General features: G+C 47.7%; 4 protein-coding genes across 8 annotated transcripts; 3 read left to right on the top strand and 1 right to left on the bottom strand.

Moving 5' to 3' along the window:
- Nucleotides 1–19: 19 nt before the first annotated feature.
- Nucleotides 20–9,825, top strand: jade3 (jade family PHD finger 3). The gene is made up of 12 exons (XM_084676223.1): nucleotides 20–228; nucleotides 3,137–3,242; nucleotides 3,733–3,792; nucleotides 3,996–4,078; nucleotides 4,193–4,350; nucleotides 4,472–4,662; nucleotides 5,073–5,284; nucleotides 5,830–5,997; nucleotides 6,148–6,264; nucleotides 6,477–6,935; nucleotides 7,196–7,313; nucleotides 7,491–9,825. Exons 3-12 carry the CDS (start codon nucleotides 3,744–3,746, stop codon nucleotides 8,330–8,332), a joined length of 2,397 nt encoding a protein of 798 aa, XP_084532349.1. The 5' UTR covers nucleotides 20–228; nucleotides 3,137–3,242; nucleotides 3,733–3,743; the 3' UTR covers nucleotides 8,333–9,825.
- A 1,298-nt stretch (nucleotides 9,826–11,123) lies between these two features.
- plcxd1.1 (phosphatidylinositol-specific phospholipase C, X domain containing 1, tandem duplicate 1) lies at nucleotides 11,124–14,995 on the top strand. 2 transcript variants are annotated; one of them, XM_084676107.1, is made up of 8 exons: nucleotides 11,124–11,241; nucleotides 11,675–11,804; nucleotides 12,057–12,199; nucleotides 12,500–12,642; nucleotides 13,000–13,128; nucleotides 13,320–13,475; nucleotides 13,568–13,748; nucleotides 13,981–14,995. In XM_084676107.1, exons 3-8 carry the CDS (start codon nucleotides 12,076–12,078, stop codon nucleotides 14,223–14,225), a joined length of 978 nt encoding a protein of 325 aa, XP_084532233.1. In that variant the 5' UTR covers nucleotides 11,124–11,241; nucleotides 11,675–11,804; nucleotides 12,057–12,075; the 3' UTR covers nucleotides 14,226–14,995. The 2 variants fall into 2 exon arrangements, with proteins under 2 accessions (XP_084532233.1, XP_084532234.1); XM_084676108.1 differs by having other exon boundaries at nucleotides 11,223–11,241; nucleotides 11,741–11,804.
- Nucleotides 14,996–15,033: 38 nt separating this feature from the next.
- On the top strand, nucleotides 15,034–17,820 carry plcxd1.2 (phospholipase C, X domain containing 1, tandem duplicate 2). 3 transcript variants are annotated; one of them, XM_084676106.1, is made up of 7 exons: nucleotides 15,034–15,067; nucleotides 15,593–15,729; nucleotides 15,869–16,005; nucleotides 16,159–16,287; nucleotides 16,409–16,564; nucleotides 16,778–16,961; nucleotides 17,147–17,819. In XM_084676106.1, exons 2-7 carry the CDS (start codon nucleotides 15,612–15,614, stop codon nucleotides 17,392–17,394), a joined length of 972 nt encoding a protein of 323 aa, XP_084532232.1. In that variant the 5' UTR covers nucleotides 15,034–15,067; nucleotides 15,593–15,611; the 3' UTR covers nucleotides 17,395–17,819. The 3 variants fall into 3 exon arrangements, with proteins under 3 accessions (XP_084532232.1, XP_084532230.1, XP_084532231.1); XM_084676104.1 differs by lacking the exon at nucleotides 15,034–15,067 and adding an exon at nucleotides 15,074–15,301; XM_084676105.1 differs by lacking the exon at nucleotides 15,034–15,067 and having other exon boundaries at nucleotides 15,585–15,729; nucleotides 17,147–17,820.
- Nucleotides 17,770–21,565, bottom strand: gtpbp6 (GTP binding protein 6). 2 transcript variants are annotated; one of them, XM_084676103.1, is made up of 11 exons: nucleotides 21,248–21,564; nucleotides 20,741–21,135; nucleotides 20,495–20,632; nucleotides 20,330–20,400; nucleotides 20,121–20,251; nucleotides 19,883–19,953; nucleotides 19,567–19,725; nucleotides 19,255–19,463; nucleotides 18,789–18,937; nucleotides 18,317–18,469; nucleotides 17,770–18,109 (listed from the first exon to the last, which is right to left on the bottom strand). In XM_084676103.1, the coding sequence occupies exons 2-11, from the start codon at nucleotides 20,976–20,978 to the stop codon at nucleotides 17,962–17,964; spliced, it is 1,467 nt and encodes a 488-aa protein (XP_084532229.1). In that variant the 5' UTR covers nucleotides 20,979–21,135; nucleotides 21,248–21,564; the 3' UTR covers nucleotides 17,770–17,961. The 2 variants fall into 2 exon arrangements, with proteins under 2 accessions (XP_084532229.1, XP_084532228.1); XM_084676102.1 differs by having other exon boundaries at nucleotides 20,741–21,565.
- Between the last annotated feature and the right edge of the window lie 88 nt (nucleotides 21,566–21,653).

The raw sequence follows: 21,653 nt of genomic DNA, 5'->3' as shown, positions 1-21,653 counted from the left end.
CAACTTGCGTTGGCGGCGTTTAGGACCCAGCAGAACGAGCGGTACAATAGGACTGTTGTGCCGTGGTGAAGGGGGAGAGATTGCAGCTCTGAGAAATTCACTGTGGAATATAACAAAATTATTCTGAACATTTGTGTCTTTAATGTTCCCTGGTACATGTACATGGCAGGAATTTGACAAAAGCAGTCTACAGCTGGAATAAACTGCAAAGGTTCACGTGAATCGAAGGTAAGCTCGCTCAACAATAATGCTCGTGTGCTGAAGCTAGCTAGCTAGCTAGTATATGGGCACTGTGTGCCAAAGCTTGCCCTGGGTGGCTTATCCGGGCTGTGGGGCCTTCCTCTCTACCGTCACAAGAAAGATCTATGAACCTCTTTTTCAGATTTGATTAAATGACCTATCTGGCGTGTCGTAACATCGACACATGTGCACTCAACATATGTATTCGATTCCGTAATGAAATATTTGCGCCAACATCAGCATCAGGAAGTCTTATCTTTGTAGGATATTGCAATGGCGCCCTTGTTTGATTTCTGCTACTGGTGTGCAGATGTAGTCTGTCTTGTAGCGAGGCTTGAGTTTGGCGCCAAGGCCGACACTACAGTTATCTGCTGTCCATCACACTCTAAATGACACCCTAATGTTATACTGTAGCTAGCAAGCTACGATCTGTTTAAGCCAAGTAGAGCAAGGTAGCCTACTGCCATGTGTATTAATGCCTACAATAATGGAACATTTCAGGACAGGCTAGTAGTTGTGGCATGGGGGTATGCCCGATAGCTAACATACTTAAGGTAATTTTAAGGAGACATCACATTTTTCCTTAAGTTGATTTTAGTAATGCCAAACGATTCCATAAACTTAGCAATATTATTAACTAGATACACGTCCCTCAAAAATACTTATGTATTCCAACAATGTTAGTACATCAAATAGCCAGCCCCAAATTCTATGTAATTAACCAAGAACACAAACACAAATGACAAATTGTTTCTTGTGTGAATGGAAGGATCAAAGCCAGTTAAAAGCCCAAATCACCTAATTATTTTTTTCTAAAACTAGTTTGCTAGCCACTTAGAAAAGTCCTTTTCCAGAACGGAAGTCTTTTCTGAGGAATTCTGGAATGCCTTCCCGGGGAACGTTCGCTACCCCTCCCACGTGTGGGCTCTTGCTGTATGGACAAAGCACGATAGAGCGCCAATGTTCAAGCTGAACTTACCATATTTAGAGACACATCATTGACCACTTTGCTACTAAAGGAGATCTACATCCATGACAGTACTGTCACACACAGTAAATGAAAAGAACGGAGTGCCTCATTCAATTAACGGTTTTTTGTCGTCATGCCGATGGGGCCTCCGCTTAGTTTAAAGGATCAACTGGATCATGTAACTGCTAGATCCAACAAGACAAACAATTCAACTCTGATTTACAGTGCATTACTGCCGTACGACGATGAAGTGCAGTGTGTCCTCATCGTATCAGTGAATGTGTCACTACCAATATTACATTGCGTTTCAAATAACACATTTACAACAACACTCTACTTACTATTCTACTGCACTGCTAATTAAGCGGTGTTGCACCTGAGAGACCCACACTAGAGACCAGGAAGTAACAATTGGCAGTATTGTCAGGTGTCCTATTGTGTCCATTATGTCAATAGGAGGTGACGGTAACAAGAGTATATTAATAACAAGGTGCCGCTCATTAGTGAAGGCTGTCACTGACTCAACAAACAGACAGACAGTAGAGTGTAAGGGAGTAGGTAGCTGCATGTCACAAGCAGGTGCTTGCCTCTGTGTTGGAGTGGGACTATAAACAGGCCTGTTCCTGTCACGGTCCTGTTTTTGTCACCCCTTGAGAAAATGTTAAGGGTCTTCTTGGCTCGGAACGTTTGGGAAAAAACAAACAAACAAAAACTGCTTTTGAAAATGGCCCAGTATCCAATTAGGTTATTTTAAAGGTGATAGAATAGTGTTGTGTGTTACATTTGGTATGAAGTGATTCTTGCAGTGCAGCCAAGTCTAATGTGAGTCTCTCCCATTTTAAGAATAGAGGAGGCCACCCAAACTGTCTGGGTTCCCAGTGGTCTCGTTGATGTAGATGTTTCTAGATTCCCAGTTATCCAGGGCCATAGTGACTGTAGATATAATCCTACTTCTGTGAAATGACTACTAAACTGCCTCTACTTGTTTATTTGGCGTGTTGGGGAGGAGACGTTTCATAGAGAGCAGTCCATGTGACAGTAGAAAGTCCAGATGGAAATGAGGATATTCAGTTGTAATAACATATTGTTCTGAGGCCTGCATTCTTGTCTTCTTGGTAGTGGGACCTCAACATTCTCAAAAAAATAAATGTGTCAGTTGAGTGTCCTGTAGGGGGCGCTGTGCGCATCCTCCCATTACAGACCTGTAATCTGCACACTGCGGGGAGAGGGACTTCCTGTCTGTGGTGTTTTTAGGGCCCTGCGTGAGTGTGTTGTCTGACCAGAGCGATGGGCATGTGTTAATGTCGGGCTGTACGTGGGCCAACGTTAACCTCACACCAGGGTAGCTTTGCATGAGGCATTTGTCTTTATGCTTTTCTCAAACTCACGTTTATCTTGTCTTTTAACTTGGGTCCGACTGGTAGGACGTTTTTGGTTTGGGCCGTGTGTGCGGTTACAAAGTGACTTCCGTTCCCTCTCCACCTCATGGGAATGTGAGGCACGCCCTGTCTGTTGAAACGGAGATCTCTTGCGCCGCTGAGGCCTATGGGAGTTTGAGTCCCTCTTTGTAGGCAAGTGAACAGGGGCCTTTGTCTGATTCTAATAGGAAAAACATTTACAGCCACAATCTCTCTGCCATGCTCTTCACGTGTGTATGTGTGTATATGTGTCATTACTTTCACGCCTAACATGTAGCCCAAGCATTGTGCGTGTGTGCTGTTTGGCTGTTGCTGTGGTTTTCGACCCCTGAGGCCCCCCCCCCCCCCCCCTCGCCTTTTCTCCCCTGCTGAAACAAGTCTCATATTTTTGTCCAGAGGAAACCTTGCCCCGCCAAAGAACCACAGTAAATCTACGTGACACATTCTCAGTCACCGTGTGTCCGCTGCCATAATCCCACTCCTAGCTCCCGTATGCTTGTTTCGACAGCGTGATCTGCTTTACGGACGTCCGTCCCCTGTCGGCAGGGATGAGAGGTGGCAGACAAGGGGTAACCAGTGGAATCCCTAGCATGCTCTTCGACTTGAAATCTATGGTGAGTGACAGCCTACCGTTCAGAGACGTGCCGGCGACCCACGGCCTGTTATGCGTTTGATGCGTTTTGTGGTCATTAATTCACAAAGGCCTTTTTTAATCCAGGCTGGTTAAAAGGCTGTGATCAATCCTGAGTCTTATACTCTTAGGACCTCTCAGGTATTGATAAAACGTCTGGGCGGCTAGGTGGATGTTTAAAAAGAGTACATGTGACAGTTACAAAGTGATGCCACTACTTAATGCTTACCCTCCCAGACTGGCTGTGGGCCTGGCTGGAAGTGGGAGACACTCTTGTTTGTCTGTTTATTGATCCAAGGCTTACTCTGTGTGTAGAGAACTGTTCCTCCTTGACTTCTTTTTTTTTCTCTCTCTCTCCCTCTCTCTCTCGCTCTCGCTCTCGCTCTCTGCTCTCTGCTCTCTGCTCTTATTACTTTCTTTCCTCCACTTCTCTCCTCTCCCCCCTTGATCCTCTCTCCCCTCCCCCCCTACAGGGTAGGTCAGGATGAAACGTCTCCGGTCATCAAGCAGCAGTGACAGCTCTGACAATGAGAGTGAGTGGACCCTTGCGGTCAGCACACAGACCCCTCCCACGCTCCACTACTGTCACAGCTTCCTGTGAACAGAGGAAGCAAAAACCTCGGACTCGTAGATGGCTCGAATCATGAGCAATTCACTTCACTTCCAGACAGAAAGTGAAGGCGTCTTTCCAGATCTCACCTTCTCAATCTCGTCCAATCTCACCCAAACCTTCCAGGTCCCTCAACCTCCTTCTGCTCCTCCAACAAGTATGGAAGCAAACCTGGAACCCCCGCCTCTATGCCCAAGAAACCGGCAGAGGTAAGCCCCCCCCCCGCCCCCTACAAACCCGTCGTCTCAGCCCCTCCACACCTCCTCCCCAGGCCCCGCCCGGCCTCCAGAAGCCTGCTGACCGTCCATCTCCCCCCTCCGCAGGTGTTCCGAAAAGACCTGATCAGTGCCATGAAGCTGCCTGACTCCCATCACGTGAGCCCGGAGGACTACTACCTGCTGGCCGACACCTGGAGGCAGGAGTGGGAGAAAGGGGTCCAGGTGCCGGCCAGCCCTGACACCATCCCCCAGCCCTCCATCAGGTACAACAGGCCCCGGGAGTCCCCATACATGTGAAGGTTTCTGGGTAGAGAAACGGTAAAGGTTATGGTGGCATTGCGTTGAAGGGATGGTAAAGTATACTGACTGTGTGTGTGTGTTCAGGATCATGGCAGAAAGGCCCAAGGAGGTGCTCTTCACCAGACAGAGGAAGTACATCCAGTGCTGTAGCCAGGACTCGGCGGAGACGGGCTACGTCAACATTAAGGAGCTGGCCGAGGCCATGTGTCGCTACGACCTGGACGACATGGACCTGTACTGGCTGCAGGAGCTCAACCACGAGCTGCTTCAGATGGGTGAGGGAGGCGCCTGGAGGGGAGAGGCTGGTCCAGCTTCTGCTGCAGCTGAGACATGAGAGGGCTGATGGGAGGGTGCTTCGGTCTAGAGCTCTGCTGGTTCTCCCTGTGGTGATCTCACGGTGTGTCTGTCTCTGTTCTCTCTCTTTCTAACACTCTCTCTCTCTCTCTCTCTCTCTCTCTCTCTACCACCCTCTCTCTCTCTACCACCCTCTCTCTCTCTCTTTCTACCACTCTCTCTCTCTCTCTCTACCACCCTCTCTCTCTCTACCACCCTCTCTCTCTCTCTCTCTCTACCACCCTCTCCCTTCGCCTATCTCCTTCCTTCCCTCTCTGTTTCTCCCTCCCTGCTATCTCCCTCCTCCTCTCTGTCTGTCTGTCTCCTCTCTCTCTGTCTCCCCCCCTCTCAGGGGAGGGGCCCGTTGACGAGCTGACGATGGAGCGCGTCATGGAGGCCCTGGAGAGGCAGTGCCACGACAACATGCGGCACGCCATCGAGACGGTGGAGGGCCTGGGCATCGAGTACGACGAGGACGTCATCTGCGACGTGTGCCGCTCCCCGGACAGCGAGGAGGGCAACGACATGGTGTTCTGCGACAAGTGTAACATCTGCGTCCACCAGGTGAGCTCCCCTGGCCCCACCCGTGCGGTCCTGACTGGCCCGCCCACATCAGGGCGTTCAACGGGCCCCAGAGTCATGCCGGATTGCGCAGGTGCAGATGAAAAGTAACGCTGCTGCACTCGTGTCGGTTTCAAAAGGGACGATTGAACGATTTCAGGAATTAAAAAAGGGGATTAGAAGACGTGTTTGTGGGCGGATGTGCCCCTCTCAGCAGCTCTCTGAAGTAGAGCGTCTGCACTCGCAGCTGCCCCAGAGCAAGGCAGAAGGATTCTGTCCCACCGCCCAGAGGAAGCGCGCTGGGTTCGTTCACCTTCTCACACTCCCTCCAGAACGACGAGTCGTTCCTCATCCAGGGACCCCGTAGACAGGCGTGTTAATAGATGGGGGGGGGGGGGTGGAGGAGATGTGTAGTTCACAATGATGCTTATCAGACCACTGCTTGGTCTAACCTTCTGCTATTTATCTCCCTCCCTCCCACCCCCCCCACCCCCCCCCCCACCCCCCCCCCACCCCCCCACCTCTATCCGTCTCCCCCTCCATCCCAGGCCTGTTATGGCATAGTGAAGGTGCCTGATGGGAACTGGCTGTGCAGGACGTGTGTCCTGGGCATCGACCCGCAGTGCCTGCTGTGCCCCACGAAGGGCGGGGCCATGAAGGCCACGCGGGCCGGCACCAAGTGGGCGCACGTCAGCTGTGCCCTGTGGATCCCCGAGGTGAAGACCCCGCCCGGCGTTCCACCCATTCACCTGGCCCCGCCTGGGCACACCCGGACACGCGCTTCTGTGTTTTCCTCTGACGGATGATGTCAACCTCATCCATTTGACTGGCTCTTCCCCCTGTTCCCCTCCCCCCCCGTCCTGCAGGTGAGCATAGCCTGTCCGGAGAGGATGGAGCCCATCACCAAGGTGTCCCACATCCCTCCTAGTCGCTGGTCGCTCATCTGCAGCCTCTGTAAGCTGAAGACTGGAGCCTGCATCCAGGTGCGTGCTGCGTTGTTAGTTTTGAGTCATAATGATTGTCGTACGTGCTTCTACGCTGAACCCTTTTTGCATTTTTCATTTTTGCATATTCTATGACACAGACTTGTGGGGGGTGGGGTTATGGAAAAAAAGGAAAGCTCAAAATGAGCTGTGAAGTTGTCAGGCGACATTTTTTCTTGTGTGTGAAAATGGAATATGTTGTTCCCTCCCAGTGCTCTGTGAAGAACTGCACCATCCCCTTCCACGTGACGTGTGCCTTCGAACACAGCCTGGAGATGAAGACCATCCTGGACGAGGGCGACGAGGTCAAGTTCAAGTCCTACTGCCTGAAGCACAGCAAGCCCAAGACGGGCGAACCGGGCCTCAGTCCGGCCCGCCCTAAGCCCCCCACGGAGCCCGAGAAGGGGGGCCAGCGGGGCCAGAGGCTCCTGGAGCTGGAGGAGGAGTTCTACACCATGATCCAGCCCGAGGAGCTGGCTCGCACCCTGGGCCTGGCCCAGAGCCTGCTGGACTTCATCTACCAGTACTGGAAGCTGAAGAGGAAGAGCAACTCCAACAGGGCTCTGCTGCCCCCTAAAGAGCAGGAGGAGAACTTCCTGCTGCAGCCGCAGGAAGACAGCATCCACACGCGCATGCGCATGTTCATGCACCTGCGGCAGGACCTGGAGAGGGTGGGTGGCCCCCCGACGCACTTCTCTGTGCTGCCTGCTTTACGTTCACTACCAGCTGGGGGCGGCCATTTTGGGTGGGATCGAGGCGGCAGACATCTGTTGGGCAACTGGGAAGCCTTTTGAGAGAGAGTGTCCTTGTGAAAAAAAGCATAACAATTTTGTTAACTCTGTTAACATTTTACCAGGTTGTATGGCCTGTTGTGTATTTTGTTGTGATAAGTATCCTTTGGTGACATTTGTGCTGTCCCTCCCCTCTCCAGGTCAGGAACTTGTGTTACATGGTGAGCCGTAGGGAGAAGCTGAAGCTGTCTCAGAGCAAATCACAGGAGCAGATCTTCAACCTGCACGTCAAGCTGATCAACCAGGAGGTCTCCGCTGGTAAGACACCTGTAGCTGTGACTGTAGCTATGCTGGTCAGGCTTCTGATTGCACTAGCTGGGCTGGTTAGGCTTCTGATTGGACTGTAGCTGTGTCATTCACGCCTCTTTTCTGGCCACAGTTGTCACTGTTCTGTGTCAGTTTTTTTTTTTTTTACTCAGTTTCTCTGTTGTTTAGGTCTTCCTGTTTCCTTCCCGGTGGAGAGCCTGCTGTTCCGCCCTCCTCCCAGGATCACCCTGAAACTTAAGATGCCCAAAGCGTCCCTGGGTAACGGCAAGCCCAGCTCCAAGTCTGGCAACGGGCCGCTGTGTCCGGACAACAGCGGGAACGTCCACGAGCGCGGCGGCGTGGGCGGCCTGGGCCTGGGGAAGCCCCAGCTGCAGGGCCACAGCAGGAGGGAAGAGCGCCCCAACGGCCTCCTCTCCTCCCCGGGTCCGAGGTCACAGGGTGGCCCGCCCGCCGGGGGCGCCGCCCTGCCCGTCAAGCCCATGGGTAAGCCCCTGGCGCTGCACGCCGCCCTCCACGGACACTCGTCCAACGGGAACGGGAAAGCGCCGCGGCCTAACGGCGTCGCGGACAAGTTCGTGGGCCAGAAGGACGGCTCCTGTCAGACCCCCAGCAACCAGGACCCTTCTGGCGAGGTGTCCGTCAAAGGAAGCCAGGCGGCCAGCTTCAGGAAGTCCACCATGGAGCACTTCAGTAGGTCCTTCAAAGAAGCCACGGTCAGCCTGGTACGGACCACCGAGGACCTGTGGGACGCGGACAAGCTGTCCCGCAAAGGTCCCGCCAAAGAGAGGCCTTGGGCCAAACCGGTCCCCGAGCGCCAGCCAGGGGGCACCAAGCCTTACCAGGAGAGCGATGGATACTGCCCCGACCTGGAGCTCAGTGACTCGGAACCGGAGGCCAAGGGCCGGCGCCAGAGGCCAGGCAAAGTAGCCCTGGCTGGGGGTGACCACATCAGAGGGGTCAGCCGGGGGAAGCAGCAGTCTTTGGGATCCAGGAACTCAGTCCAGAGGTGACAGCCATCCCTGCCCCACTGACCCGACCCTCTCACCTCTTCCCCTCTCCTCGCCGGGCAGCAGTCACAAGTGCCAGACACGCATCCCTCTCCCCACACGCCTCGCCGGAACCCTGCCTGGCGGACGTGGAGCCGTCTGGAGCATGCTTTCAGAAGGCCGTCGCCAGGTCCCGACCAGGAGGGAGCCGTTGGATACGTGGACGTGAGAAACTGGAGCTGAGGAGGGGCCCAGAACCTGCACCTCGGGGGGGGGGGGGACTCGTCTGGAGGACGTACGTCTCCGCGTTTGTCACTCACGCCACGCTGGGCTGGTCTGACGCATCCTTGTACTGTCTTCTGAGATTAAACTACTCGTCAGTCTCCTTAGACTACCATTGTTTTTTTCCGTATTCTGCACAGCTTATAAATCCTGGAATGGAGCCAAACTTCAACGCAAAAAGTTGCCTCTGGGACTAGTGTTACATGTAAATATAAATCGAGAAATAGCCTGTACTTGGGCTGTAAATAAATGGTATGTTGGCAGGCAAAAACACTAGTGGATTTCAATTGGCATCATGCAGAATTGAGGTAAGATCGAAAAGTGGATTATAAAGGGGGGGTGAAGGCAACGTCTGGGTCACGTGACTCGTATTACGACCCTTCCCAGCTTGCTATCCCCTCTTTCTTTCACTCTCGATTTTGCCACATCATTCTCTTGCTGTGGTTTTGGACCTTTCCACATGATTTAGTTGTTGACGGCGAAGGCGTCTGAGCAGACAGATGTTCTTCCATCTGTATCTACACAGTTTGTTTGGTTGTCCAAAAAGGATCCTCGTGACAGAGATGCTGTGTTCAGTGGATTCTGTTTTACATGGAAGAATGTGTACTGCATAGGTACCGATACAAATTCCGTTTGCCAAGTAATAGAAAGCTCATCTGAGTGACTGAGAAACTGAATATCAATGCCATTCCATGTCTTATTTTGCAGTGGGTCAATAGGGGTTTCCTATTCTGAAGAATGTGTAGCAGGCAGGATTGTACCGTACAAACATACACTCAGTAACCACACGTATGGTTTACAATGCAAGTGTTGTTCCACTGCACCCTAGTGGAAAACGGAACAACTTCAGATGATGACATTCTCATGCAGTTTAGTGTAGAAGACATACCTGGCCTCTGTTTTTTTTTGTAGAGTATTAAAGAGGGTATTTATCGCACTTAAGTGTTCAACACATTCCCCTGAGTAGCATGAAGGAAGTTCTGCTCTGTTTTATATGCGTTTGTTTGCTGTATCTGTTCTTTGAATTTCCAACATGTCCTTGTCTATAAGTTGTACTGTATCTGCCAGCAACCAATGAGAACACTGTAACCAAGAGGGTGGATTACAATCTACTAAAGACGTACATTATTTTAAGAAAATCCTGATTTTACACTAAATGGGATACAAGGACCTACGGATTTTCACTGTTGTGTTTTTCCTCAGAAAAATACCTTTTTCAATAAATTTCAAAAATGTCTCGTTGTGCTTTGCTGACTTATATTTGCCTGCAAGAAACAGAATCCATGAGGATATAATAACTATTAAAATACCTTACTACTTGGTTAAAACTGACTGGTTAAATGTAGAATTTACAGCAAAACACTAAATTGAAAGATTATCATTCCAGTGTGGTTACTAAACTAACCATCTTGAACAATATATGGCGGAATATTATGTCAGCAGAAACGCTGTACTCTGATGTAGCCTAATAGTTATGTGATTGCTCGTTCTCATTGACTCACTACTTTATCTGTCCTCTGCATGGTCAGCCGTGGCCAAAACGCTGGAGGCCTGGAACTTGGTTACTTTTATAACGTTGTTCTCAAGATTGCGAAATCCTATGGCGTTAAATGAAAGAACGTACATGTGTAGTCTTTGATTCACTAAAACAGGCTCTTCGGTCAGTATTGGGGCATTTAAGGGCTCAAAAAAAATACACCGTGTTTTTTTTTAGTACTGCAGTATAAGCGAGCAGTGTAGAATACGTTTTCCCCACTCAGCAATGTACTTGGCAAGATAAGAGTTATAGGTTCTGAGTTGACTGCAGAGTGTGATAGTGATCTCCCAACGGTGCTGTAAATGGGATGGTGTCTCGGAGGCACCACCACTATGAATATGAATCAATCCTCCAGAACCTGAGTGAGCGCTGATAGAAATGAAAGCCGCATAGAGATCATGCTGCTTTGCTAGCATGTTCTATGACAGTGGTTGCTAGTCCTTTTGAAGATGTATCGACCTCCTGCTCAGGAGAGGGTTACATCTCACTCTGAAAGGCTCATTGGCGCCGTCAACACTTCTTACCTGCGGTGAAAATAGCCATCTCAAGACAACAATCCCTGCACAGCAAACACTTGGAGTCCACCGGTGCTGACCTGTTTATCGGCTCCCTTTGCTCATTCGTCAGTCATGCTGTTTACACAACGTGCCGGGTAACATTACAGGACAATAAGCCTATATGGTGCTCCTGTTGCGGTGATGTTATAGCGTTGTCATTATCTGGGGGCATTCTTGATAAAAGCTACATCATGTCCCTGAAGGTAAAACACTCACAGTTGCCATCTGGTGGCATAGATTAAGCTCTAAATATTGCATACGTAGCAGGCGAAACCACAGTGTGAGATAATTTGCGAAATTGGTATAATTGAAGTTTCAATTATTATTTGCCTGCTCAACGAGTGGTTTATAGTCGTAGGCAACTAAACATTTTTGGGCAAACTGCGTCCTGTATAACAGAACAAGACTGTCTGAACTCTGATCACAGGTGCAGTAGGCTATAGCCTATTTTAAAAGGCGCCGACGCATCAGAACAGTGCTGTCTGGTCTTCTGCGGTCGTTGTTTTCATTGAACATTCAGGCAATTTTCACACAATTTTGGAAGCCACACCCCACAGGTATTTGAATATATTGAAATGACATACTACCTAATCATTAGGGATGATACACAGCAGTAAAAAAAAAATATATTTTTTTTTGTTGCCGTGGGCTCTTTAAGGGAACGGCTATTCTTGCGTCTAACTACAGTGAACCCGCCCTCACAGGACAAGCGTAGCCTACCGGATATAAAGTATCCTATTTAGAAGCAACAACAATGTTTTTTAATTGTTATGTTTTTAGGCTATGTGTGTGAATATATTTACATAATTTGTGTATGGTCGTGTTTTCTTATTCAAAGTAGGCTATAATTTGCGTTGACCAAGTTGATAAGAGTCTCACTGCGGGGAGCGTAGCTTCCACGCAAAACGGGGGATTCGGCATCGGACAGGACGACCGGTCAAGTGCACGACACTGACAACTATCACCGATTTCCTGTTTAATTTTTCACAGCAACATTCTGTGAACATTTTAAATGGACGACTTATTAAGGGAGATCCTTTTTATATTCTCGGTCAGCAAAACCGGTTCCTCATGAAAGTGTCCTGGTCATCAGGAAAGCATCCATTGCACTACTTCATACGTAAGTGGCTGATACAGTGTGATAAACCGGTAAGAAACCGGTTGTATGGTAGACAACGCAATTTAAAATGGCTATGCTTACATTGATACTGCAGCAGCAGCAGCAAGTATTCAAAAGTATTGAATCCTAAAGTTTAGACCTACACAAAATTGGACAGTATTTTAAGAATTAACTGAGTAAAAATCGTTGTTTTATTGACGAAAGAGCTTCAACATGGCTACAATGTGAGTGCTGACATGTATTGTAAACTAGTTGCCAGGATACAGCCAGGATGTCGTCCGTGGTGGTGTCTGAACTGAACGAGGTGTCCCTGAAGCACCTGCCCATGGACAGGTGGATGACACACCTGCCATGTGCTCTCTGGGACCTGCCTCTCTGGAACATGGCCATCCCAGGTAGGTTACCCGATACCTGAAACTGAACAAAAAAGGCACTTCTCTCCCAAACCGGTTTGTGAAAAAAAATCACATTGTCTCAACAAAAGAATAAACACGGTCATGTTTGATGTAAGGTTTTATTTTTCATTTCAGTTCTATTAGGTGAAGTAGGCCTATATGTAATATAATAACATTAAAATAAATATATACAAAAACATATTAGGCCCTATACACAGCAAAGCTTTTTTATGGTTGATACAGATCAGTTACCTAATATTGTTCTGCTAGATGAGTATCTGTCTGTGTTTTCCCATGCAGGAAGCCACAATGCAATAACTTACTGTCTTGACAAAAGCGACCGATCCCCTGTGGATCTCACTCAACCAGATATGCTTCAGAAGCTAGACAAGTACATGAAGCCTCTTATTCGACCGTTTGTTTACAAGTGGGCAGTAACACAGGTAGGTATGTGTAGCAACCCCTCTCTGCATTTCAGGCCTTAGTTAATAATACAATCATGTATTATTTAGTGCACGTTTATGATCAAAAGAGGCATAAAGTACAGGGGGATTTGAACTTGCAACCTCTCAGTCTGCAGTCAAATGCTCTACACATCCCAGTTAGAACCTTGGGAAACATTGGAGTTCCATATTCTGGAACCTGGCCCATGTTCTGGTTCAGATCGATGGCTATTATAGTCTCAAACCTTTAAATGTGAAGGCAAGAATGGCCCTCAGCATCTAAAGTCAACACCTGGGAGTTGGTGAGATAGCTATATAACTGTAAATGTAATTGATGTCATTGGAAATACCTTCCAGGAGTGCACTCCGAGTGAACAGCTGGACTGCGGGGTTAGGTACTGCGACCTCAGAATCGCACACAGGCCAAATGACAGCTCCAATGATCTCTACTTCTACCACGGAGTTTACACCAGTATCACTGTGGAGGTACAGTCAGCTTAGGCAATACCCTATACTCTACTAACCCGATAGGCCTACTTTTATGATGGAGACTATACATCTGTGCAGCTCCACCCAAGTATTTATTCATATCAAGCATAATTTCTTTGTTTTTTTTTTGTTCAGGACCTAATTACACTTGTGTAGATGTTTCTCCAGCTTCTGCAATTTCTTGACAGACCGTTTTGAAGGAGATAAGAGAGTGGCTGGATGGTCATCCCAGAGAAGTTGTCCTACTGTCGTTCAGTCACTTCCTGGGTCTGGACCAGGAACTCCACACACAACTCATCACAACCATAAGGAACGTGTTCACCTCAAAGCTCTGTCCGAAAACGGTACGTTATACATTGATTTATAATAGCATTATGTTGTTTTATTACCAAACATTTTCTGGATGTAAAAAATATGAGTTTTTCCTTAAAACCAGGAAATGGCAACACTGAGGAACCTGTGGACTTTAGGTTACCAAGTGATTGTGTCCTACGAGCACCATGTCGTCAACTGCCACGCTGACCTCTGGTCACACATCCCCTACTGGTGGGCCAACAAGTGCAAAGCAGACGCTCTCATCGAAGAGTTTGAGTGCAAAAAACAAAATGGCCGCCCAGGTAACTCAGCATGAGCTCAAATGCTTGAGATCATGCATGTATAACCGGCCCAGCACTATCTCAGTGTGAAATCTGAGGTTTATCCTGAGAGAGAAATATTAGATTGACACTGTCAAAGTCTTCTGCCTCTCTCCACATTAGGCCTCACCTCTTGTTATCAAAATACAAAACCTCCATGCCAGTTGCACGTTTGAAATTGTTGAACCGGTTGCGTGTTTTTGCTGTCCCACAGACGGTTTCTTCGTCACGGGTATTAATCTCACGGAGGATCTGAAGTACATCTGCTCCCACCCCACCGAGTCTCTGAAGGACCTGGTCATGTCCACCTACCCAGCCCTGCTGGGCTGGGTGAGGAACCAGACCCCGGGCTCTAACGCTGGCTCCCTCAACATCATAGCGGGGGACTTTGTCACTGAGAGCCAGTTTGTGCCAACTGTGGTAGCACTTAACGAGAAATTGCTGGACTGGCCTTCATGATATCCGGAGAGGGAACCAGAATTTTTGCCAATTTCACCTCAGAGCAGCAAAGAATAAATAGGGGGATCGTCGGCATGAAATGAAAATAAGCTCGTTTTCTGATTTGATATTTATTCCAGTGACTTGAACATTTTTAGGATTTGCACTCATTGATGATACTGAAATATTTATTTCTATGTTTGGAGCTGCTTAAAGTACTTAAAAAGAGTCTTCACCTGCACTTGTTTACCTTTGCCTTTTGTTTAATTACTCCTTCCTCTTTATGCAATTCATGTGTTTTCATATCTCAGGCCAGGTGGCCAGTCATTTGATCTATAAGCAATAATGATATGATTAACAATAATGTAATGCTAATGAAGGTGTTGAAGACATGCTGCACAAAGAAATATCACATGGTTTAAATGAGCACATATGACCATACACAGAAAAAGAAAACAATTTAAACGGAGCAAAGTACTTCTTTGAGATATTGAGTATGTGTGTAGACTGCTTGTATCTCTTATGTTAAGAATGCCATATCAGTTTAGAAACGGATCAAACACTGTATCTGCATGCCTAGTTCTCAGCATGGACACTTTATCTGACCTTTTGACCTTTTACACTTCATCCCTTTACGGTTAATAATAGCAGAGCATGCCTTCATAACAGCAGAACCATCACCTCTGTGCCTGTGGTGAACCTTTCAGTAAAACAACAACATGAGCATTTTTGAATATTCTTCTGAATGTTATGCCTTAAAGGTTGAAAATAAATATGTGGCAACATGTAAACATTGTTTGATGTCATAATTGCTATTCATGGTGTCAAGACTACAAGTTACGACATGTTTTTGGTTGGCTAAGGTATGGTTAGTAAGCTATGCAAGTCAATGTGCTTATTGACTTGAAGTGAACTGTGTATACAAACCTTTGTTCATTGGTATATTTTGAAGACGCTGAGTCACTGTCAAACCTGTCAGGCATTGGCTTTGTTATGGGATACATGTGTTCCTGGCTTCCAGATGTTTATTCTCACCGCGTATTTTGACTTAATTGTCGAAATACCGATTTGATTCCTGAAATGTCTACTTTAAACTTGTGAGTTATATGATCGAAACACAGCTTTTATTCGTGGACCTAAAACCAAAAATACTTTTTGCAGAATACTCTTGCGTACAGTTCGACTGTGCGCAAGAGTATGGAACAGTTCGCCGGCCAACTTCATTTTGACACGATTTCCTGCTTTTCAGGTTACGATCTTATAGAGCCGTGGTCATGTGGATTATTGCTTGTTCAAAAAAAACGGAACTGAGAGTAGACCGCTGATGACTGAAGGCAGTAAATTATTGTTCGAGATCAGATTTATAAGTTTGTGTACAAAATGTTTAGGGGCAGTTTGGGTGCCGTCATGACATCTGATGAGAGCGTCCCAATGATTTCTGAGATAGACCAGAACTACGAGGAATGGATGTCAAGTTTACCTGCGGAGCTGTGGGACGTCCCCATTACAAGCCTCGCTATACCTGGTAAAAACGCTATAACAACCTCGTTTCCGTAGGTTAATTGCATTTCGTATGTGAATTAATTAAACCATGGAGGCAAATTTGATGGTTAAATGTTGCATTCGTGGAAATATGTCATGTTTTGAGCTATTTCTTTATCTAGGAAGTCATGATGCCATGACCTACTGTCTAGATATCACTTCCCCGCTCGTGGGGTCTGAGTCGGACGCTTTCAGGCTTCTGGACGGACTGTTCTACTGTGTCACGCGTCCTGCTATCTTCAGATGGACTACAACTCAGGTCCTACGCTAGCGCTGAGAGGATGATCATATTGTTTCCTTACATTGCCAGTTACTGTCATGTAAAATATTGTATTCAGACTGCTAGTACAACAGTTATTATTTTCTGTTGGATTATCTATTTCATGATTGTACTTTTGTTGCATCGCAACAGGATAAATGTATTGTGGACCAACTTTCAATGGGAATTCGATACTTTGATCTTCGGATTGCCCACAAACCCAATGACCCACCTGACACCTTGTACTTCACCCACATCATATATACTTACGTGACTGTCCTGGTTAGTAGATGGTTATTAATGAAAAATAACATTTAAAAACGTGTGATCTAGACGTGTGATCTGTGTGTTACAATGTAGATTTAAATGGTATGTTCATGTTGTTAATGTCTCACGAGTGTAGGCAGCACTGAGTGAAGTTGTCGAATGGTTGGAGTCTCACCCTAAGGAGGTGGTGATCCTCGCTTGCAGACTCTTTGAGGGCCTGAGTGAAAAGATCCACGAGTCATTCATTTCATCACTGAAGACATTATTTGGCCCTAAACTCTGTCCTCGCAAGGTGAGCTTGGTTCTTAGCATGTGTTGCTCAAAACTTGCTCTTACATGTGTCACATACACAGTTAGTTTGCCCAAACCTATGGTGGCCCCTGACGTTCCAGCTGAATGTAGTGTTTTGTTGGTTAAAATCAAAGTGATAAGAGGATGTATCTGTAACAGGGAATGCTTTACGAGTGATGACCAGGTGCTGAGAGCCACTTGTGTGTCTGTCCAGGAGGCAGCCGTGACCTTGAGGAGCCTGTGGGCATCTGGGCACCAGGTCCTTCTGTCTTACGACTCCCAGTGCGCAGCCCGACACCCAGAGCTGTGGCCGGCCATCCCTTACTTATGGGCCAATAAGCCCACAGCAGAGGAGCTGGAGAGCTACTTAGACTGGCAGAAACAACTTGGCCGTCCAGGTGAGTTTCTGAAATGGCGTCAGTGTTGCTACTCATATACTAACAGAGTCAGCGCAACGATTTACACTTACAGGTTAAACAGCATACCGGACTAAAAATAATAGTTCAAATCCAAATACGAGGAAGGTGTGTATCTTGAGATCCGTCCACGATCTTTGTTTGATTCCGGTTCTCCGTTGTTCCAGAAGGGTTGTTTGTTGCCGGTCTGAACCTGACCGCAAGCCGGGGTCATATCGCCCTGCACCCTGGACAGTCCCTGCGGACTTTGACCAAGCAGAACTGGGACAGTCTGAAGAGCTGGCTGGGGAAGCAGACCCCTGGTCCGCACCCACAAGGCCTCAACATCATCGCTGGGGACTTTGTGGGGCCCCTTCCAATCGGTCCTCTGGTCATTGCACTTAACAAAAAACTTTTGCGACAGAAGCCAGACTAGGTTTGGGACCAGGTCAATGTTTGGTGCAATGCCTGGCCTTCAGTGTGCCTTACAGTCCTTCTAATATAACCTATATATACTGTACCTCCAATACCGTATCCTTTCTTTGTAAAAGTACACGTGCATATTTTGCACAGATGTAAAGAAATATATGTGCAATAAGCCTCTGCAGTGAATAGCCTTTTTTTCTAAAAAGAATTCAAGCTGCAGGGTGATTAAAGAAGGAGTAATGAAAACGTCTTATCCTTTTTAGCTAAAGGTCTTAGTGTATATTTCTGTATAGTATTCTGACCCAACAAGCCTACTTCAGAATGTCCATTTCACTGGTACATGACATTTAGCAGAGATTGCAAATGAAATTATATACTTGAGGTATTGTATGCAAAAGACATTGTTACTTTACTGTTTTTCAAAGATATACAATAAATACATCTTATGATACCATCCAAGACAGTGTAATTTCCTTCAGTATATTTCACGATATTACCAATACATTTCAGTCGGTCATATCTGTCACAGGGCAGATGTCAAAGTTCACTTTGGTTTACATGAGTGCAAACTGGGTTGCTAACCGTCTTGATGCTGCGTTGCTAACTGTGGATACAGTTTTTTGTAGCGTCCATGTGCAGCTGCACTGATGATCACCTTGACGACAGCGGAGCCTTCATCTGCCTCAACGTTCACCTCCTGGACAGTTGCCTCCTTGTACAACCAACTGTCGATCGACACACAGGCACACACACACACACACACAGGCACACACAGACACACACCCACTACTATAACAATCACGCTTGCAGTATACTGTAACCTATATATCCATATTACTACACTGTATTCATTTCATTAAGGATAAAACACATTAAGATTGTTGCATTGAAATAATAAGAGTATCTAACTGCAGTGGATTGTAAAACCTCACCTTAACTGGGAGCTGCTAAGGTCTACTCTGAGGGCCAAGACTTGTTTTCCTGTTGACTTCACAATCGCCTCCTCGACAGTCTGCTTCAGCCTTTCAAGGCCATGCTCTCTTAAGGCCGAGATGGGCAGGGCGCTGGGCTCAGACAGCTCGTAGCTACAGTGAGGAGGAAAACATTAAGCTTTCGTGAACATCAAACTCCCTTCCTCTTGCATCTCGATCCAGCCCTGGAGGGCAACCAGGCAGAGCGTGAGTGCGTTCATCAGATATGACAGACCGCAGGATAACAGCTTCGAGACCACGTGAGAACGATCTCAAAGCGTATGACAATATCATTGCTCGTTGAGGTGTTGCTGTTTAGGTGAGGGTTGATGTTGGGATGAGGGTGGATGTTGGGATGAGGGTGGATGTTGGGATGAGGGTGGATGTTGGGATGAGGGTTGATGTTGGGATGAGGGTGGATGTTGATCCTTACTTGTCGACCAGGTCAGTCTTATTGTGGACCTCTATCATGGAGCTGAGCAGCTTCTCTGGGATCTGCATGTTCTTCAGGACGTTCAGCACGTTCACCTTCTGGTTGACCGTCTCCGGATGGCTGATGTCTCGGACATGTAATATGAGGTCCTATGGAGAAGAAGGCATTCTCTGTGAGGATAAGAGTCATGGACAACCGCTTAGGAGGATGATTATGCACAGATCCATCCCATCCCCTCCAGGTGTTCAGAAAGTGGTTTGGGGCGTAGGGGCACTAGGACCTTGCAGAGCTACAGTGACATGACAAGGTCACCGGGGACTCTTCTGTGTGGTGTACATACGGAGAGCAGAGTCCCTAAGGGGTGACAGTGACATGACAAGCTAGGTAAGTCTCCAGTCAATGACTGTATATACAGAGGGGGCATCAGTGATATGGCGAGACAGGCGGTCGTGCGCGGCATGCGTACAGAGTGCGCCACGTCCTCCAGCGTGGCGGAGAAGGAGTCGATGAGCTGGTGCGGGAGCTGGGACAGGAAGCCGATGGTGTCGACGTACAGCACGGTCATGCGGCTGGGCAGCGGGCCGGCGTGGACGGTGACATCCAGGGTGGCGAACAGCTGGTCTCTGGGCTGCAGCGCCGCGTCGCCCGTCAGCGCTTTGATCAGGGTCGTCTTCCCTGGAGGGGACAAGGGGGGGACGGGCGATGCAGCTCAGTGGGGGAGCGACCGGGGCCGCGGAGATTCAGCTGTGTGGTGTGCGGTGGGGGGGCGCCGCCTTACCGCAGTTGGTGTAGCCCATGACGGAGACGATGGGGAAGTCTCGGTGTTTGCGCTGGGACCGGAGAAGGTGCCTCTTCCTCCTCAGGCGCTCCAGAGCCGACCGGATCTTCAGCTCTCTCTCCTTCAACAGCCTCTGCTGCACCTCCAACAGAGTCTCGCCTAGGCGACCGGAAGGAGAGGGGGCGGAGGGGTTTCAGGGAAAAAAAGATTTGATGATTTTTGACAATGAGATGGGGAAAAGAGTTGGGTAAAAAGTGTGACAAATGCTGGAATAGTAAACGCGATTGGTTTATTTGCTTCGCAGCGGCAGTGTTACCTGAACCCATGATGTATCTGGAGCCTCCTCCTTGCTGGTCCAAGTTAGACACTTCATGTTTTAAACGAGATCTGTCAACATAAATGGGTGTACAAATAATGTTATTAAATGGACGTTCATTATATTGACAGTAGATGGCGCTGTGGGCCTAATTGCACATTACATCTCAGATTATTTGTCACAGCCTCTGAAAAAGATCAGTGTTTTTGAGCTTTGTATTGGCTGGTTCTTACAGTACCTTAACAATGGTATCTCTGCCAGAGAGATCTGAAGTTTGGCCTCCTTGGTTCGAGCATTGCATCGGAAGATGTGGAGGACTACTGAATATCTGTCAAGCACCTTCACACCCCAGGCTTCCTCCAAATCCCTCTGAAGAGACAGGAAACATGGTCACAGACAGAACTGACAAAACGGTCGTCCTCCGCCTTGAGACAAACACAGGCTTACCTCAGAGACAGGGGACAGACGCTCCACGTTGACGAACACAGCTGTCACACCCGGCGATCTCCTGATGTGCTCTGGAAAGAAAACAGGCATTTAACTGACATCTCATGCCATGAGAGAAACAGGAAGTCATAGATCTAATAGGAAGGTGGTAGGATCAGACCAGACCTGTGAGAACCTCAAAGTTCCCCTTGCCGAAGATCCTCTTACTCTCGGGAGTCTTGGTGGAGAGGATGATCTTGTCCACCACTCTCCAGTTCTGCAAAGTGTTTACCAGACCCACAGCCTCCTCCATCATCAGATTGGCTGGGAAAGAAGACGAGAGGATACATGGGGAGTTGGAGACGCAATAGTTTCCAAAGACTCAGTGCTGATCTTTATAACCGTGGCTGTTGGTTGTTTTAATTGTTTTACCTGTGGTCAGGTACTGCTTTTTCTTCCCCCATTTCACATCCGGATGAACGATGAAGATCCGGTGGTCTCCATCCCCGATACCTGACGGAATATGTTGCTGAAAGAGTTCCTCTACCTCGCTATCATCAATGACATCATCTTGTCCATCCTCCTCTTCTTCATTGTCCCCTGTGTACTTTTTACTCTTTAACTTAGGCAGTGATTTTGAAAACGTTCTACATAGCAAGGGGTAAACCATTTGTTGTCCATACTGTGTCTTAATAAGTCCGTGGCATAGTGACTTGTGACCTCTGAAGTTATTTGCAGATAACTTCGAGGAGTTTCGTGAGTGGGAGTCCCAGAAAGGTTTGTTTAAACTCCATGCATACGTCCTCTTTGGAACACAGCGTGTTATTCTGCAAATACCAAAAATTCCGTACTTTAAGGCTGACATCGTGTAGTTGGCCATCTACATTTGTAGGACACAGAGTAAATGTGTATCTAAATGTAGGTAATTTGTAGACATACTTGCTGTCAAACGACGGATACCCCTTAGGCAAGGCGCATGTCGGTTCTGACAGCTTCTTTGTTGGTCTTTTCCGGTACAACCAAAAGCTTTGAATGTCAATTGCTCCTTCCCGTGGTTGATGGTAGTAGTGAGCCAAATTTGGGAAAAGCTATTTGGCCGCAGTCATAAACATTGGCTGTTTATAACGTTAAGAAGGTAGGCTACTTGTTCTTGAGAAGAACGTTCTTGCCAAGCGTCTTGCGCGAACGGTTTTGCAAGACCTCGAGGACTCAGAATGATGTGTGTTCTTGCAATGTGTTCTTGCAATGACTTCTGGGAAATCAGACGCGTTCTCGCTGACCAAGTCACTATCCGAGGCATCCCTTAAAATATAAGGCATGTTGATGCATCCTCGATAAAAGGGGC

This window comes from Hypomesus nipponensis, chromosome 16 (genome assembly GCF_054491055.1).
Source record: "Hypomesus nipponensis isolate SF chromosome 16, ASM5449105v1, whole genome shotgun sequence".
NCBI lineage: Eukaryota > Metazoa > Chordata > Actinopteri > Osmeriformes > Osmeridae > Hypomesus > Hypomesus nipponensis.
This window is presented reverse-complemented; position numbering and strand designations above follow the sequence as displayed.